This window comes from Spea bombifrons, chromosome 6, assembly GCF_027358695.1.
Source record: "Spea bombifrons isolate aSpeBom1 chromosome 6, aSpeBom1.2.pri, whole genome shotgun sequence".
Lineage (NCBI taxonomy): Eukaryota > Metazoa > Chordata > Amphibia > Anura > Pelobatidae > Spea > Spea bombifrons.
Window position 1 is genome coordinate 39,203,906 of NC_071092.1, and position 16,224 is coordinate 39,220,129.

At 42.1% G+C, this 16,224-nt stretch overlaps 2 protein-coding genes across 6 annotated transcripts in view; one reads left to right on the plus strand and one right to left on the minus strand.

The window, feature by feature from the left end:
- The window catches only part of RABGAP1L (RAB GTPase activating protein 1 like), a 115,709-nt gene extending 107,799 nt beyond the window's left edge, over positions 1-7,910 (plus strand). For all 5 annotated transcript variants that reach the window (XM_053468584.1, XM_053468582.1, XM_053468583.1 and 2 more), the window contains 6 exons: positions 4,029-4,139; positions 4,651-4,755; positions 5,634-5,717; positions 5,830-5,901; positions 6,256-6,453; positions 6,896-7,910. In XM_053468584.1, the coding sequence (XP_053324559.1) occupies positions 4,029-4,139; positions 4,651-4,755; positions 5,634-5,717; positions 5,830-5,901; positions 6,256-6,453; positions 6,896-7,072 (747 nt within the window). In that variant the 3' untranslated portion in view covers positions 7,073-7,910. The remainder of the gene's footprint in view (positions 1-4,028; positions 4,140-4,650; positions 4,756-5,633; positions 5,718-5,829; positions 5,902-6,255; positions 6,454-6,895) is intronic.
- Positions 7,911-9,023: 1,113 nt separating this feature from the next.
- DARS2 (aspartyl-tRNA synthetase 2, mitochondrial) lies at positions 9,024-16,219 on the minus strand. The gene is made up of 18 exons (XM_053469458.1): positions 16,155-16,219; positions 15,474-15,638; positions 14,630-14,729; positions 14,370-14,436; positions 14,183-14,284; positions 13,862-13,957; positions 13,497-13,620; positions 13,216-13,262; positions 12,870-12,976; positions 12,360-12,429; positions 12,037-12,216; positions 11,630-11,737; positions 10,845-10,907; positions 10,617-10,769; positions 10,291-10,509; positions 9,819-9,929; positions 9,543-9,618; positions 9,024-9,227 (listed from the first exon to the last, which is right to left on the minus strand). The coding sequence occupies exons 2-18, from the start codon at positions 15,613-15,615 to the stop codon at positions 9,052-9,054; spliced, it is 1,941 nt and encodes a 646-aa protein (XP_053325433.1). The 5' UTR covers positions 15,616-15,638; positions 16,155-16,219; the 3' UTR covers positions 9,024-9,051.
- Between the last annotated feature and the right edge of the window lie 5 nt (positions 16,220-16,224).

A 16,224-nucleotide genomic window follows, 5' to 3' on the forward strand; every position in this document is an offset into this window, starting at 1 on the left:
ACAGCCCATTCAACAAAACATGCAAACGCTTCAAAGTAAAAACAAGAAATGGAACACCCCATTGGTAAGCATTTATCAAAATAAAATTTACCCTTTAACTGAAAACCCAAGGAAGGAAAACAATCGGGGTTAATAGGAAGTAATCTGAAAGCGGCCTCAATGTCTACTTTGGCAAGTAGCGCATTTTTCCCAAATAGCCGTACCCACTTCAATGCATCCTCAAAGCTGGCATAATGCACAGGAAAATCTGAAATATCAATCTGATCATTCAGTGAACCTCCTTTTGGAAATGACAGATGATGAATAAGTCTAAAGGAACCTTTTTCTTTCTTGGGGACGAGGCCTAATGGTGACAGCCTAAGATTCTTAAAAGGAGGAAAGGAAAAGGGGCCCTCAATTCTCCCCAGCGAAATTTCCTTCTGAATTTTCTGACTGGCAACCTCCACATTAAGCTCTACCGATTTCAAATTATCCACCCAACATATCGCATCATTAGTACAAACCGGAATATAAAACCCATACTTAAAACCATTGCATAATAATTCAGCCATCTGCTGATTTGGGTAACTGCTTAAAAAGGGGAGCAGATTTAACCAGTTCACTGGCGTCACTGCTCTTTTGAAACTGTTCCCTCCCTTGTCCTTTACGAAAACACTTGCTAGCTGGATGACTCCCAGCGCAAATGGTACATTCATGTTTGAACCTGCAAGAGTTTGGCCACTTACAAGCCGAATCATTGAATGACCAACAAACTCCTTTTTGACGCGCATGGATAGCATTAACACCTTGAGACCTAAAATTGGACATGTTCCGCTGAGGTAGCATAACACTCACCCAAGTGCCCACATCCTTCATACCCCACTGTAAATTCTGGTGTACTGCCAACTTTTGCCTAAAAATTTCATCGTAATTGAACCAAGACATTCCCCCAAAATTCTTATATGCTTCAAGCACCGCTTCCAAATGTTGAAACAATCCGGGACTCTTATTACTATGCTTTTCACAGTAAACGCTAGCATAAATACAAAAAGCCTGAAGCCAATTATTGAATGATCTGGGAATCGGTCTTCTCCTGTCCTCATCCTTGTCATGTTTCAGTAAAAAATCTTTGGATGCAGGCAAAAGCGACAAAATATCAATGTAATCACCGCTCCAGATTTTTTCCTTAATGGACATATTCAAATGAAAACCTAACGGTGACATCTCACAAGCTAAAGACTCCTTCATGCAAGACTCACTCACAGTACTCTGTTTAACATTACTAGCTCCCCAAGCCTGGGCTGGACTGGGAGACTGCAGCTCTTTAAGCATACCCACTAATGAACCCACCAAATCACCCAGCTGATCCATATTAAATTTTTTGCACTCACCAGCACCAGCCCTGCCTCTCACTTGTGGAACCTCAGAAGTGTCCTGCCTTTCGGTCTCCGCTGCCAGCACCTGCTGCCTAAACACCTGCTTGCCGCTTGAGCCCTCCTCTGCCGGTTGCTGAACATGCCTCTTCTTAGCCTCCTTCTTCCTCGGTGATCGTGACAGGGACCTCTTCTGTCTGGATGCAAGTCGACTGCTTCTTCTGCTCTTCCCGTCGTTAAAAACCACTTCCTCGTTGAGTTCTCGCGAGTTACCGATAAAATCTCGCGAAGTCTTCATGAAATCCCGCGAAGTTCCTTCACCCGGGTCACAAGACTCGTCCCGCGATACTTCAAATGCAGAGACGTCTTCGCCCGGCTCCACCTCAGTCAACACCTCCAGTTCGCTTCCCAGCCAACCGCGTTGAACATCTTCAGCTGCAACAGGAGATTCAAGACAGCGACGCAGCCAATCTTCACCACCTCTTCCGGCAGCCTTTTCACGCAGCCTCAACAGCAGCTCTTCCATCTTCCAACCTTTGGCTCTCCCGCTATGCCGCTGCTCACCAGACTCTTATGAAAGGTCAGTGCAGACAGCTAGCGGTTCGCCGCAGGTAAGTAAAGTGTACCTCAGGGGACGCTCTATTTATAGAGCAAATTCCCGCCCTTGGCGCAGCGCGAGACAGCCGCGAGCGCAAGGCGCGCAAAAGGGGGGGGCGTAACTAAGCGGCGCGCGGCGTCCTCGAGCGCACCTAAAGTAAAAAAGGCGGCAATACTAAGCGGCGCGAGCGCAACTAGAAAGTTCTAACATATTTTTTTTTTTTTTTTTTATATATAACCTGCCTGACCTGTATGCTGACCTTTACATGACCCTAATCCCCACAACCACATGCCGCCCTGTTATCTAAATAGAGCCAGGGCTTTCCAATTCAGAAGTAAAAGGTGTCGGTGGTCCGGCAGTCTGTCACAGGGCAGGGGGCTTTGAAAAAATGGCAGATGTGGTCACTCAACTCCAAAGTCAGTGAAGTGTTTTCAGCTGATCAGACAAACACAGGTATTACCCCCATGTACCAAGCATTATACACAGCTTCATTCTCACACTCTTCCTCCTACCGTGTGATAGTTGTGTACTTGCGTCTTGAAGTGAGTGTAACGCTATAACGCAATACCGACAGAAACTGTTTCCTGAGCGGCAACTCAGGAAATAGCTGAACCTTCGCATTGCGTCCAATCTGATGCGTGATTATTCAGTGCAGCTTACAGTCCGATAGGGAAGGCAGGATTCAGGTTTATAAACACCAGCAAGAACTCCACCACGCTGACCTCCTTCCCAGAGCAAAGGATATGTGAGTATGTATACTCCTCTAATGTACAGACGCAGGGTGTCGGCACTCTCACTGGAGATAGAAGTATATATTTGCATATGATTTGCTGTTCTGTTTCACATCCTTCACTTTACTGTGCATTATTGAGCTTTTCCTGTAAAAAGAGCCCTGTTGGCCCTGAATAATGCATAATTAAGTTTGTGAATGGAAAAGGCATGCTCCTTGTTACGAGAATAAACACCTCTGTTATTGGACTTAAATGTAGCAATCAACAGATGTTCCTGTCCCGTAGGAGTCTTACCTTAACAATGTAAGCTGCCAGCTTTTAAAGATGTCACCCATAGTTGGAATAACTGAGGACCTGCGATGTTTGATGACAGGAAGCCGGCTGAGCTTAGAATAGATCAGAGACAATAATAAATTAACAGATATAGGAAAGGCTGAACTTGATGGACGCATGTCTTTTTTCAGCCTATGTAACTATGTAACAATGCTATGTTTTATCATCACATATAAGTAGATTACCTGTAAATCAGCCTAGTTAAGTGCTTGTATATTACATGCAATCCCTACTGGGAACCGCTCTTATTCCAGCAACCGCTTCATGGCAGGGTCCAGTATCTGCGAACTCGTCAGCATCTACCAGTGGGGTCTATTCACTACAGAGGGAGATTCCAGGAGACTTGAAAACTCCAGCATCCCAGATATCGCTTATCATTATTAAAGACAAGTGGCAGCAGACTCCCGCTACTAATTGGTTTCTATAACCGAGCTTTAGCTTAAGGTGCAACTCAGAGATATACAAAGTATTGAACTAGAAGAAAAAGATGGTCCGACTGTTAGTCCGGTCAGAGAAGCACACAGGTCTTTACCACGGTTTGTTGCTTAGGATTTCTAGCAAGATGTTTTACTCTTCAGCCATTGTGATCTACTGATAGAATGACACTATGCTGAGCTATAGGAGCTGATACATATTGGCGTTGGACTCCAGCCCAGCAGAATGTGGGAGTTTCTCTCTCCCTAGGGAAGGTGGCATCTGCTTTTTCATGTACTGTCATGTCCATATTGCTACAAAACCCAAACGCCTTGGGCAGGTCACTCCTTGCCACTTGTGAAATCTCTCTGCGGCTCGTTGCTTTGTTTTCGTTCGTATTGTGCAGCGTGTGAGAAATCATGCTGCAGTTGGAAGATACGCTACATGTGTGTCTATTTACCTCCGTCTCTGCTCCTGAAACGTTGCACAATCCTCTTCTTCTTACATCATCTAATCCCTGCCAATCTCTCCACCGAGTCCTCAGTCTGAGACTCTTGGCATCTACATCATCGCTGACATGTCTCTGCTTCCTTCTCACAGCGGGAGAATCGCAGGCTACAGGAGACCAGCATGAGACTGGAGCAGGAAAACGACGATTTGGCCCACGAACTGGTTACCAGTAAGATCGCTCTGCGCAGTGACCTGGACCAGGTAAGCAGCTCGATAGAGAAGCCTTTGATATAAGAGCAAAGTTATAAATTGGGTTTAGGGGGATCCTGGTTTCTTAATTAGGTTTGTTTTTGTACGTTGTCGCATTTATGTGGATTCTAAGCAGATGCGCAGATGTATCGGTGCTTAAACACAGGTGTGAATTATTATGGATTGAGATTGGTTTGTATCATTTGGACAAATTTAAAGCATTTCATGAAGTCATCTGGCTTCTAAGTGCCAAATGTCCTCATTGCTGGTGTACAATAATAGTTTAATAACGGCTGTACGATGACATGTTTTCTTAACAGTGTACAATTAATGCGTTCTGTGAAGTTGATACTTTTGTCTTGGGCCAAAATAGATAAAAAATTAAAGTTACAAAGGTTTTCAGGCTTATTCTTCTCCTAAAGACTCCATTTTCTCCTTGGGCTAATAGAGCAATTTTCTTAACAAGGTGTTCTGTGAAAATGTGAATATTCTCCATTCATTGACATATTTACTTTGGACGCAGGCGGAAGACAAAGCCGAGGTTCTGAACAAAGAGCTGCTCCAGACGAAGCAGAGGTTGATTGAAGCTGAGGAAGAGAAACGCAAACAGGAAGAGGAAACCGCTCAGGTGGGTCGGGTCTCCTGCTGGATACAAACTTCCACTCTATTCATTTCTAAAGCATATTTTGCCACCAAAGAACTTGGCTGGAAACGTAAGATATGTGGTTACAGCCGCAATACTCACAAGGCACTGAGATCCTGTTTCTTGTAATCAGATAACTTACTAGGTACAGTCTGTACGCACATTGACTAGTAATGCCGGGGACTTAACAGAGGTCGATCCCCATAATATTTATTACTTGTAAGTATTTTAATGTATAATGGCAAATATGCCCTCCATGTCTAAATATCCAGATACCCCTAGTGGATAAAAAATCATCTCGTCCCTTCGCATTGTACAGTCCTCTGTCATTAAGTTATATCCGTACCCTAATGATCAAGACGCCTCTTCCCCGGGTTTGTAAAATGATGCATCTTCCATAATCTCCGGACGTTGCAGCCAATGTTATCATCATTACGCGAAGTACCGGTCTGGCTTAAAGAAGCAGTAATTCAATTTACTTCACGGTTATCATGATGTAGATGTAGACTTTCTAGTCTCTATCAGATCATGGAGGAGCTGCTGGTTCCTTTAAATCAGTCTCATTATTGTCTCATGTGTTAGGTGGGCTCCAATTCCCCAAAACATTCATAATGTCCACTCCAAGTGTTACGTATATGAGACATATTTGCCCCACGTTCATGGTGGATTTCTAATGGGGATCAACTGCAAAGGCAAGAGAAATATTAGCAACTTTTCGCCACTACAGTAGGTCCCGGCACATGCCAGCCGCCCCATTTAATTATTGGACCAGACTTATCACATTTCCCCATTCATGTGCTTCTCTAGAATCTGGAGCTAATCATTGAAATGCATTCTGAATAAGGATTGTTTTATTATCGCAGTTAAAGGAAGTCTTCCGAAAACAACTGGAAAAGGCAGAGCTAGAAATCAAGAAGACCACAGCAATTATAGCAGAATACAAGCAGGTGAGACACGTGAATGAACCTCTTACTTAGGTCAGCATGTCCTGATTTTATTGGTTTAAATTGTCTTGATAAGTGGAAATAACTCCATGCCTTCTTTTTCACGTCATAAAAGATATGCTCCCAGTTAAGCACCCGGCTAGAGAAGCAGCAGACTGCAAGCAGAGAGGAGCTGGAAATTGTGAAGGTGAGTGGGGGGGGGGGGGCAAGATGGATTTTTCGGGTTGGATAACTGGACCACTGACTGAGCGGGGGACGCTTATATAAAATGCACTGTGCAGGAAAGCAATCGTTCTAGGGCAGCCCTGCTGTGTGCAGTTTCCAGAAGACCTCTTTAGTCTGGCTGTCCATAGTTTTTCTCTAAAAATAATAATAATAAAAAAACTAAGAGCGGGCAGTTGGCTGCCGGGTAACATTGTGAGGGCTACACCTTTTAATGGTGTCGATGTGTAGCTCAAGGATAGCAGATATCCCTGCATGGAGGAACGGCACAGTCAGTAACCGGTGAAGTTATATGTGACTGTGTGGTGAACACTTTCAGGCCAAGGTTATGTCCTGCAGTCAGTGCAGTGAGATCTTCAGCAAGGAAGGACCACTACAGGCCACCGGAGCTGGGAAAGACAAGTCAGGCGGTGGAGGAGATGACGAGAAGGACTCTCTCATGAAGCACCTGCGCGAGATGGAGCTGGATTTGGCTCAGACCAAACTGCAGCTTGTGGAGGCCAAGTGCAAAATACAGGTACAGAAGCACCTTACTAGATGACACTGAATGCCGTATAGCGGAGCAGAATTATTTTAAATAATTATACAAAAGCCCTTGTTTTTCTTCTGCTTGCCACTTAATATCAGTGTCTGCATCTCTAATGGAATCTAAATCCCAAACATATATTTTTACAAATTAAAAAAAGAAATACCCAACCTGTGATTGTCAGAATGCTTCTTGTTTAGATTCCTTTAGTACATACTCAATGTCTCACAGTGCCATGTTATTCGATTTTAAGAGCTCTTGCATATTTTTACATTACAAGAAACCCCTGTATTTGCAGTAAGAAAGTAGCTTTATTTTTTGGCATTTAAAAAGATGTTTATTATGAGCTGTGCCTGCCTGCACCTTTTACTATACCTGAGTCCATTCCATGTGCTGTAATGGTTCCAATTAGTCTCTCTCTGTATCTTCAAAGGAACTGGAGCATCAAAGAGGAGCTCTTATGAATGAGATCCAGGCTGCCAAAAACTCCTGGTTTAGCAAAACCCTGAACTCTATAAAAACAGCAGCAGGGACCCAGCCGACGGCACAGTCCCCACAGGGAGCGCAGGCATCCAGCCCCGTCCTGCAGGCTCCGAAAGACAGTACATAGCACCGGAACGGAGCAAATAACAAGAGCACAAGATGACCAAACGGGAAGCAAATGCGGCCAGAAACGAGGTTCTCGATATATGCCTCCCTCTGGGAACGGACCATCGCATCCTTCAGACCTCCTGCAACCGCTTCATGGCGCTTCCTGCAAAGTAACTTTTCTTTAATCAGCTGCCACTTTTACACTTTATTCCTTTAAAGAACTTCTGTTATTTTAGTATATCAGGGCCTGAGAAGTCCAGAAGGCAAGTTACTGTGTACTGCAAAGTACGACATGTCTTAACACAAAGGACCCTGCTTTGTGTGTGTGTTTTGTAAGTATAAATATGTTTATAGAAATGCAACTTTCCATTTTGACTGAACATTTTAACATAATGCTGCCTATGAAAATATTAAATATTCTATTATTTTTACTATTACCATCGTCTGTGGGATTTACCTCCCCGAGACACAGCGTTGAAGGTAAAGCAGTTTGGTAACTCTTATTATTCTATCGCAGATAGTTACATCATACGTGTAATAAAAGTCATTGGCACACACACAGTTTCTTTTTATTATTAACGTCCAGTGACTAGCACACTTATACATTGTAACGGGTCTCAGTGCTTTTAATGGCTTGTTTTAATACTGTTTGTGCCATAGCTTGTGTGCAGCACTTTGCTTTGCACACCGGGATGTAGCGAATGGAGGAATTGTCATTGCTACGGGCTGGCGCCGGGTTCTAGTTTATATCTGTGTTAGAGGAAATCACATAATCTTTTAAATGTGCGCAAAGACTGAAAGAGTTTGGACCTGTTGTCATTCACAGCTTTTAGCAATATTAAATGTATTTAACGAAAGCGTCTGCTTGGATTTATTCAGTGTAATTGTCCTGGAGGTGTTTGCAGTAAGGGGCTGTTTTAACCTCGGTACATCCGAGGCTCCAGATTCCCCTCATCTCATGTTTAAAGCAGCGGTTTAATAATACATGCGCGCTACTTTCATCTCCGGTGAAATGTAGGATTTGGGAAGGGCCCGGAGAATTTAATGTTTTATTTATATATATATATATATATATATATATATATATAGCATATAAAATCACATTTGGAGTCATTCATAGAAAGGGTAAGGATTAATCACAGGAACACCTTATGACCTTTTTTATTTAGAAATAATGTTTATAATAAATTATTTACAGAGAATATACACATGTTCAATCTGGTTCATGTATAAAAATGTTCTTGTAAACAAGAGCTAAAGGAAACCTCTATTCTGATTTCTTCTTTCAGTGCTTAGCATGTCTTACACCGTATATACTTACATGTACTCACCGTGGGCACCATTACATATGGCCCTCTTTGTGGCACAATGGACAGCATTTAGGCTAAGTGGTGAAATACACATGTCCCAGACAACACATTGCTGTTAAGACCCTAATTACAAACAATGTTATATGTATAAAAAGATCCTTTTATATTACATGAATCAAAACTCTTTACACAGAATAAATTACACAAATAATAAAAAGAAATACCCTACACCTGCAATTTCTTTTATAGAAATGGCCCTTTTTATGTAAACGTGGAACTGTCACTTGGTTTTTAGTCTCCAGACAATTACTGTGACCAGGTTTCAGGAGGCAAATAAAATGTACATAAAATAATGAATGCAGTCTCCATTACCTAGCAAGCAGTTTAGATAACGTATTATATATGCTGAATGATGGGTGAATGAGGAAGCTGAATGCTACCACTTCCACATGTCTAATATATAGACTAGAAACACTTGGCCGTCAGGGAGGAGGATGCCTATAGATATACCTTTAACTTAAAAAAGTATTTGATCGTACCGTATTTAAATAGTGATTAAAGTAACAAGGTTTTAAGGAGCGTACGGTTCAGGACAAAACATCCAGGACATGCGCATTAGGCCTGGAATCCCCGGCCTCTTTCAAAGTTTTTAGGAGTTCCCTAGATTCTCGTTATATGGAACTTCCCATCACTTATCGCTGATTCCGTCTCCTGTCACCTTGATGTGATACAGCTGAAGGTCTTCATCAGATACAAAATCAGGGGCATTGCTCATCAGGTCACGACCTCGGAATGATTTAGGGAAGGCAATAACATCACGGATACTCGGGGCACCCACAATAACTGCAATAAGGCGATCAAGTCCTAAAAGAAATGAAAATACCTCAATTGGCTTACATTTTTCTGTAGTTGCTACTGAGATTCAGACAACCTAAATCAGAGCTGTTGGTCACCATGGCTTTAAGGCACCCGTCTGCATAGATGGTATAAAGTACAGTTATTATACAGAGAACCCCTCCATCAGCAAATCATCATCACTGGCAGACACCATGATTACGTTAACGCACAGGTTTCACCTATTCAGGGCAGAGAAATACCCTCAATCCCAGAATTCAGGAACGGCCAAAGAAAAATTCACTTGCAAGAAGCCTACTTAGTAGATGCGTGGATAACACTTACCTAAAGCTATTCCTCCGTGTGGGGGGGCTCCGGACTCTAGCGCTTCAAGCAGGTGAGAGAGAAGACGTCCATCTTCCTACAGACAGCATAAAAAATTTACTGATTTTTTTTCTTAAAAAACGTTCTGGTTCACAAACGAATAGCCACAAGGGCCTTATATAGAAATAGTTGCACTGATCCTCAGAATACAAAATGCAACCCCTTCCCTCCATTTGTTTTTTGTAACGGTAATGTCTTATTGTAAGAGAGGTAGGTGTCCAGTATGATGTGTCTCACCTTTAGGATGTTCTCCAGGACCCAGTGTTGCAGTTCTGCATTGTGGATACGAATTGATCCCCCTCCAACTTCATTACCATTAAGAACCAGGTCATAATGCTGGCTGCGGACCTACGGGGAAAACAAAGTATCCTAGAAAGTAGTCAGCAGAACAAACTGTTGAAACCCCAATAAAACCTTCCGTAAAAACATGAGGGACTTATTTTGAAATAAGCATGCTTGTATTGCTTATATATAAAGCTAACTGGTGATTTTTTTTTTTTTTTGTTTAGATTTTTTGGTTTATAGTGGTTAAGCTATGCCATTTCTTAAAGTATCAACTACATGGATATGTTTTAAATGAATGCCTTGTTTTTACAAAGAGAAAACCAGAATACATTTGCAGTAAGAATGAGAAATAGCATGGGGGAAATCACAAGTGTAATAAGATACTACGCTATCATTTTCTGTTACATTAGATGCAATAACTCACCTTTTCTGGCTCTTTGTATAAAAGCTCCGTGTCGTCCGGGTGCGGAGCAGTGAAGGGATGGTGAGCCGATTCCAACTCCTGTGGATTGTCTTCCTTCGGCAGAAAGAGGGGGAAGTCTACTACCCATAAGAAGTGGTAGGCAGTGGGGTCACGGACAGACACCCCACTTTTTTCCAGGTGAGAAGCAACATCCAAGCGAAGCTTCCCTAAAGCTGTGCACTGGACAAAGAAAAAGCCACGGGAAATAATATTCAACACCCCCGTGATGTGCAGATCAGGGGCAGATCCGGTTTATATTAAAGCTGCCGCACAGTCCGCAGACTCACCGCTGTATCACGCTGCCCGGCTGCCAGCAACACAATGTCTTCCGGTTTAGCGCCAGTAGCTTCGACGAGATCCTTCTGCAGCTCCTCGTTGATTAATTTCTGTATTGGTGATTTCCAGGTCCCATCTGATCTCAGCACGGCTGCCATAATGTCCTGGAAGGATCGTCGGGGTTTAAAACAATTTACCGGATAAGACAGATTTGCAAAAATGAATCCAGAAAGTTTTACCTGTTTATGCTGCTCTTTAACTTTCTCAATCATAGAATCCAACTCTTTCCTCTTCAGAAATTTCTGTAGCAAACAAAATTAGAAACGGATCTACGTAATGTAGTTACAGGCCATTGGGGTCTCTTCACTAAATAGAGATTTTTGTACGGAAGTTGTGGATCCAACTTCTTCGTTAGTGGTGCCAACCCTGGCTGGTTTCCTCAGTAAAAATAGATGAGTTGGACCTGTATGGGCGAGAGGGCAGGAGAACTCGCATTGATTTAACTCTGCCCTGATAATGTATAGGAAAGTCAAGAGGTTGAAACTACAACTCTCCGTTTAGTTAATAAACCCCATTGTATGAACATGTTCATTTACATGGGCAAAGGATTACTGATATATTTAGTTTACTTTAATTGTTTCAATCACAAAGCTGATAGGAAGGAGCAGGACTGCAATCTTTCAGGGACAAGACGGTCTGTGTGTATGTGAGCAGAGAAATCAGATGGCTTTATCACTTGATATATAGGCATCTCTGCTCCTTTCCATAAGACAGCTAGAAGCATGTATGCCCAGCCAAAAGGAGCTTTGGGCCTAATCACACCTGCAGAGTGTATATATATAATCATTCGTCCAATCATTTTGCGAATAAGAAGACATAACATAACCTGGTACACATGGTGTCGGTACAGCGAAAGTCACAGGATGGAAATGGTTAACACCATTGTGACAGTTATTACAAGGGCAAAATATTTTAAATGACAACAACTTCTGCAGAGTTTCCAACAAATATCCATCGGACTCACTGCTCCGGCAGGAATTTGGATCGCTTTTACACAACCTTGGGGTCTCCCGAGAGCCTCCTGCACAAATCCCAGCTCTGCCGCTGCCAGCAGCGATGTGACATCAGTTATCTGCGGGGGAGAAATTCAGTAAAATTACACTTAAAAAAGAACAATGACTTAATATTGGTGCTGGGCTGCAATGACAGAGCCAGTATACAACTAGCCAAACCTAGACTAATTCAGTTTATTTCCGTTGCGTTTATACACCACAAGCAAAGGATCCTCCACGGCAAACGCCAGCTAAGAGGAATATAAAGAACTAAGAGAAATTGGTAACAAAAGGGGGGCGCTAGTAAATTCGGTGGCAGCTTGCCCAACAGAGCTCGGCTTAAAAAACCCTGGTTCCGTGAGGCGATTGGATGTCTGACCTTCATGTCAAAGCGAGTATCAGGCTTGTCACAGCCGTAAGTGTTCATTGCTTCGGCATAGGTCATGATGGGGAATGGGTCTGGGAGGTGTCCTTTTTCCTTAGGCCAGGAGTACCGTAACAATCCTTCCACCAGACTGCGGATCCCGGCCTGATCAACGAAGGACATTTCTATGTCCACCTGAAGCAAGCAAACGTTTGGTTAACAGAGGCTGCGGCATACGATGGAAACGAGACAAGTGAAAGTAATGCTACGAAACAATGAAATGCAGGCTAAACCTTATCGTTTAGAAATACAAAGCTCATGATAAACCAATACAATACCTGAGTGAACTCAGGCTGCCGATCCGGTCTTGAGCCTTCATCTCGATAGCACCTTGCTACCTGAAAGTATCTGTAAAGGCAGACTTTACTTCATAATATGCTTTCTATCCAGCGTTTCTTAATGATCCTGCAGCTCTACACTCCCACTACGTGAAACAAGATGATTGTAAGTCACAGATTCCCGAATCATAAAGCCAATTTAGTCGGTTGTGTATTTGGTGTTGTTCTAGGCCAGACCTGGGGCAGCTTCCCAGTATTCACCTCTGCAGCTGCCATCGTTTCTACTGAACGCTGCAAAATGACGCCACATCCCTAAACGGAATGCATGGGGAATCATATCTCCCTTATAACAGCCCATTGAGCACCACAGAGTTCAATTTCCCCGTAGGGTGATCTGTGCCTGGTTTTGCAGCAGAGGGGTCCTGACCCAGGGCCTGCCACCCTAGTTGTCTAAATACAGTATATCTGTGTTATATCATATTATTGAGCTGTCACTTGATTAATACTTACCTGTCCAACCCCCCAACCATGAGAAGCTGCTTAAACTGCTGAGGACTCTGGGGCAACGAGTAAAACCTGCCAGGCTCTTGAGTGGGAACTACAAACTCCTTGGCCCCCTGTTAGTATACAGAGAATAACGAGTATTAAGAGGTATTAAGAGGTAATCACCAAAATAAAGTGGCATAATTCATTTAAATCTACAACATCTCAGTCTGAAAATCTTTTAAATCAATTCAGGATGAATACAGTATCTTCATTATCCCGAATCCCGAAGGGTAAAGAGAGGGTTTCTCCTCACTCTGCTATGAACGGTTAGAAGGGATGGTTGCCCATAGTCTGTGTCAATAATACGTACCCCTGGAGTTCTTTTAAATAACGTGGGAGTTTCTACGTCTACAAAGCCTAGGAAAAAAAAATAGAATGGGGTTATTTTAATCCAGTATTACAACAATGTTTCTATATAAAGTCCCTTGAACATGAACACATCGGTCAAACATTCAAAACGTTAATTTTAAATACTGCATTTTAAACATTGTTTAGTTTTCTGGGTCCCAATGGGAAAAGATACAAATAAGGCGTCATTAACCCTTTCTGTGCTTAAATAAAAATGAATGAAATCCCTTTAAATTTGCGTACCGTGTTGGTTACATAAATATTCTCTCATTTTCATCACCATTGCGGATCTCAGACGAAGATTGTACTGTAGGTGGGCGCTACGCAAATCCAGGTAACGATACTGCATCCGCAGAGCCTCTGATTTCTACACAACGCAGATTGAAATAGCATTTAAAAGGGGTCGTTAAACTGCATTGTAAATTCTAATGACAATCTCATTCTAATGACAATCTCATTCTAATGACAATCTCTTTGTATGAGAGGCCAGAGTTTGATTCTAAAGAGGCATCTTCACTACTAGTAAGAACATTTCTAACCAGCCCAAATCTATTACAGCATTGATGATTGCTTTACTCCATGGCTTAAAGTCAAAATGAGGGGGTCACCTTCACAAAGTCTTTAATCTCAAACGGTAGCTTCTTGCAGGGGTTCAGGAGCTGTGCATCCTTAGCCTGAACCTCAATCTCTCCAGTTGGCATTTTCTGAAGGAAAAGAAAGACTTGTTGTTATCTTATCACAGTTAGGACTGGGAGAACCGGACAGCGCATGTTTAGCATAAAAGCACTTAGCCATGGATACCAGTAACATTGTGCCACAAACATGCCAGAAATAAGGTAAAGCCAATATCTCCGGGATCTACACCATAGACAGAATCACAAACAGTTAAGCCTTTATGTTGAACTGTGAAAAAATACACCCGAACTCACTGGATTCTCTTGCCCAGGGGGTCTTGCGATGACCGTTCCCTTGACTAGCACCACTGATTCTAAAGGAGCCTCGCTCAACAACTTCTTCAACGCAGATCCATGCTGAAAACAAGGAATTAGAAAACGACAAAGTGTTACTCACTGACACACGGGGACGCCATTTATCCGAGATAACAGTCACCCATACCTCATCCTGGGGGAGAATCACTTGGGTCAGCCCGTGGAAATCCCGCAGGATCACAAACAGCCCCTGTCTGAGCAAGAGATAAAAAGACAGCATCTTGAGCCAACTCCATAAATAAAACCTTTCCCACGCAAACAGCGGGTTAAAAGAGAATGCTCACCCATCCCTGCTGTTTTAAAACATGGGGCCGCTGTCTGAAAACTCATAAAAACTCATAAAAACCGCGCTGCGTTGAGTCGACATGCCCCGTAGGAACTCATTACCTCTGATACTGAAGCCAGCCGCAGAGACTCACTTCCTCGCCAACATGGGCAGAACACAACTCCCCGCAAGTGTGCGATCGAGAAACAAAACTGCTGACATCTAAAACACAAGGAAACGATCAATACTTTCCTAAATATTAATGAATATAACATTTTGAATGGCATCACATTTAGACATTATTATTTATTGATTTATATAGCCCATCAGATTCCATAGCGCTGTACAATGGGTAGACAGGACAAAACAAGAGGTATATAACATAACAATCGGACTTACAGAAATATATAAAACTTGTCTCCATTCAACAGCAACAATATATTATTATCGGTGAGGGTTCCAAGTCCTTAGGGTGAGGGCTGCTCACAAAGAAGCTCTCTGGATGCTGAGCGTTATGGGAGTTGAGGTTCAGTAACAGATGAAGTTGTTACATTTTATCTGTGCTCTGAATCAAATATTCTACCTTACATTTGGAGTTTATCACTAATATAGTACTCCAATCAGTGAACCTATGTTCCATTAACGAATATTCATATTTCAGCAAACAAAAGCAACAACATGTTTTTTTTTCTTATCTACTGACTTTGATAAGAAAGCTATTACTTGCCTCCAATAAATTTATGAATTACCAATTCTCCATGAAACCATTTTACCATCTTTTGGCACGTTATGCCAAGATGATTGAATTATCACATATAACCGACCCTTAAACTATTCTCATTTTTCTTTCTTGTAAATACTGCATTTAAAAAAGAAGACTCGGAAGAAAAAAAATATTTAAATATATAAAAAAAAAACACACAAGGAAGAAGTAAAGTATCCGGAGACAAGAATACGAAATGTTACCGGGGGTATTGAGACTTTTAGCGGCCCCGGGGTTGCTCGAGTTTGCCCTCCTGTGCGTCATGCATATGTGTCTGGGCAGCACTGGGCTTCTTCTCGTAAGTCCGTAGCCCATCAGCAGCTTGAGACTGATCCGAAGGGCCATCCTCTAGACTTCTACGCACAATTCTGTATATAATCAGAATATATTAGATCACCGTGGCTACTATTTTTATTTTCATACTGTCAGACATTATACAAATCTATGTAATGGATTAAGGGGAAGTATTTACAATCAAATTCACAATAAGATTAATAGTACAATCTAGTAAATAGCGACAATAATATAACAGTAATACACAGTAAGAAAATGTACAAACTCAACACTCCAATAATAGTGAAAATGATTTATAATAATATGTAATGCTGCATTTTAGTAAGTTATAAAACTGCCCATCACAACTCATTTCACTGTAAACAATAATGTCAGATTAGACAAAAATAATGTATTTTTAGGATTTCAATTTTAATCTCTATCAGGTTGGCTGAGATTATGGGAGTTGGAGTACATTTAAAGCTGAATGGTAACTGGTCTTGTGCTTCCACCTTAAAACAAAATGCAACAATACACCAAAATATATAGAGCTTCAAAATGTAGAATATTATTTAAGAAGACTATTTGCATCTCACGTTTGGAAAACTTACATCTTGTTCCCCAACACCACCGACAGGCTTCCGTACAGTGTGCCTGCCGGGTGGGCGTCACCGACACGGG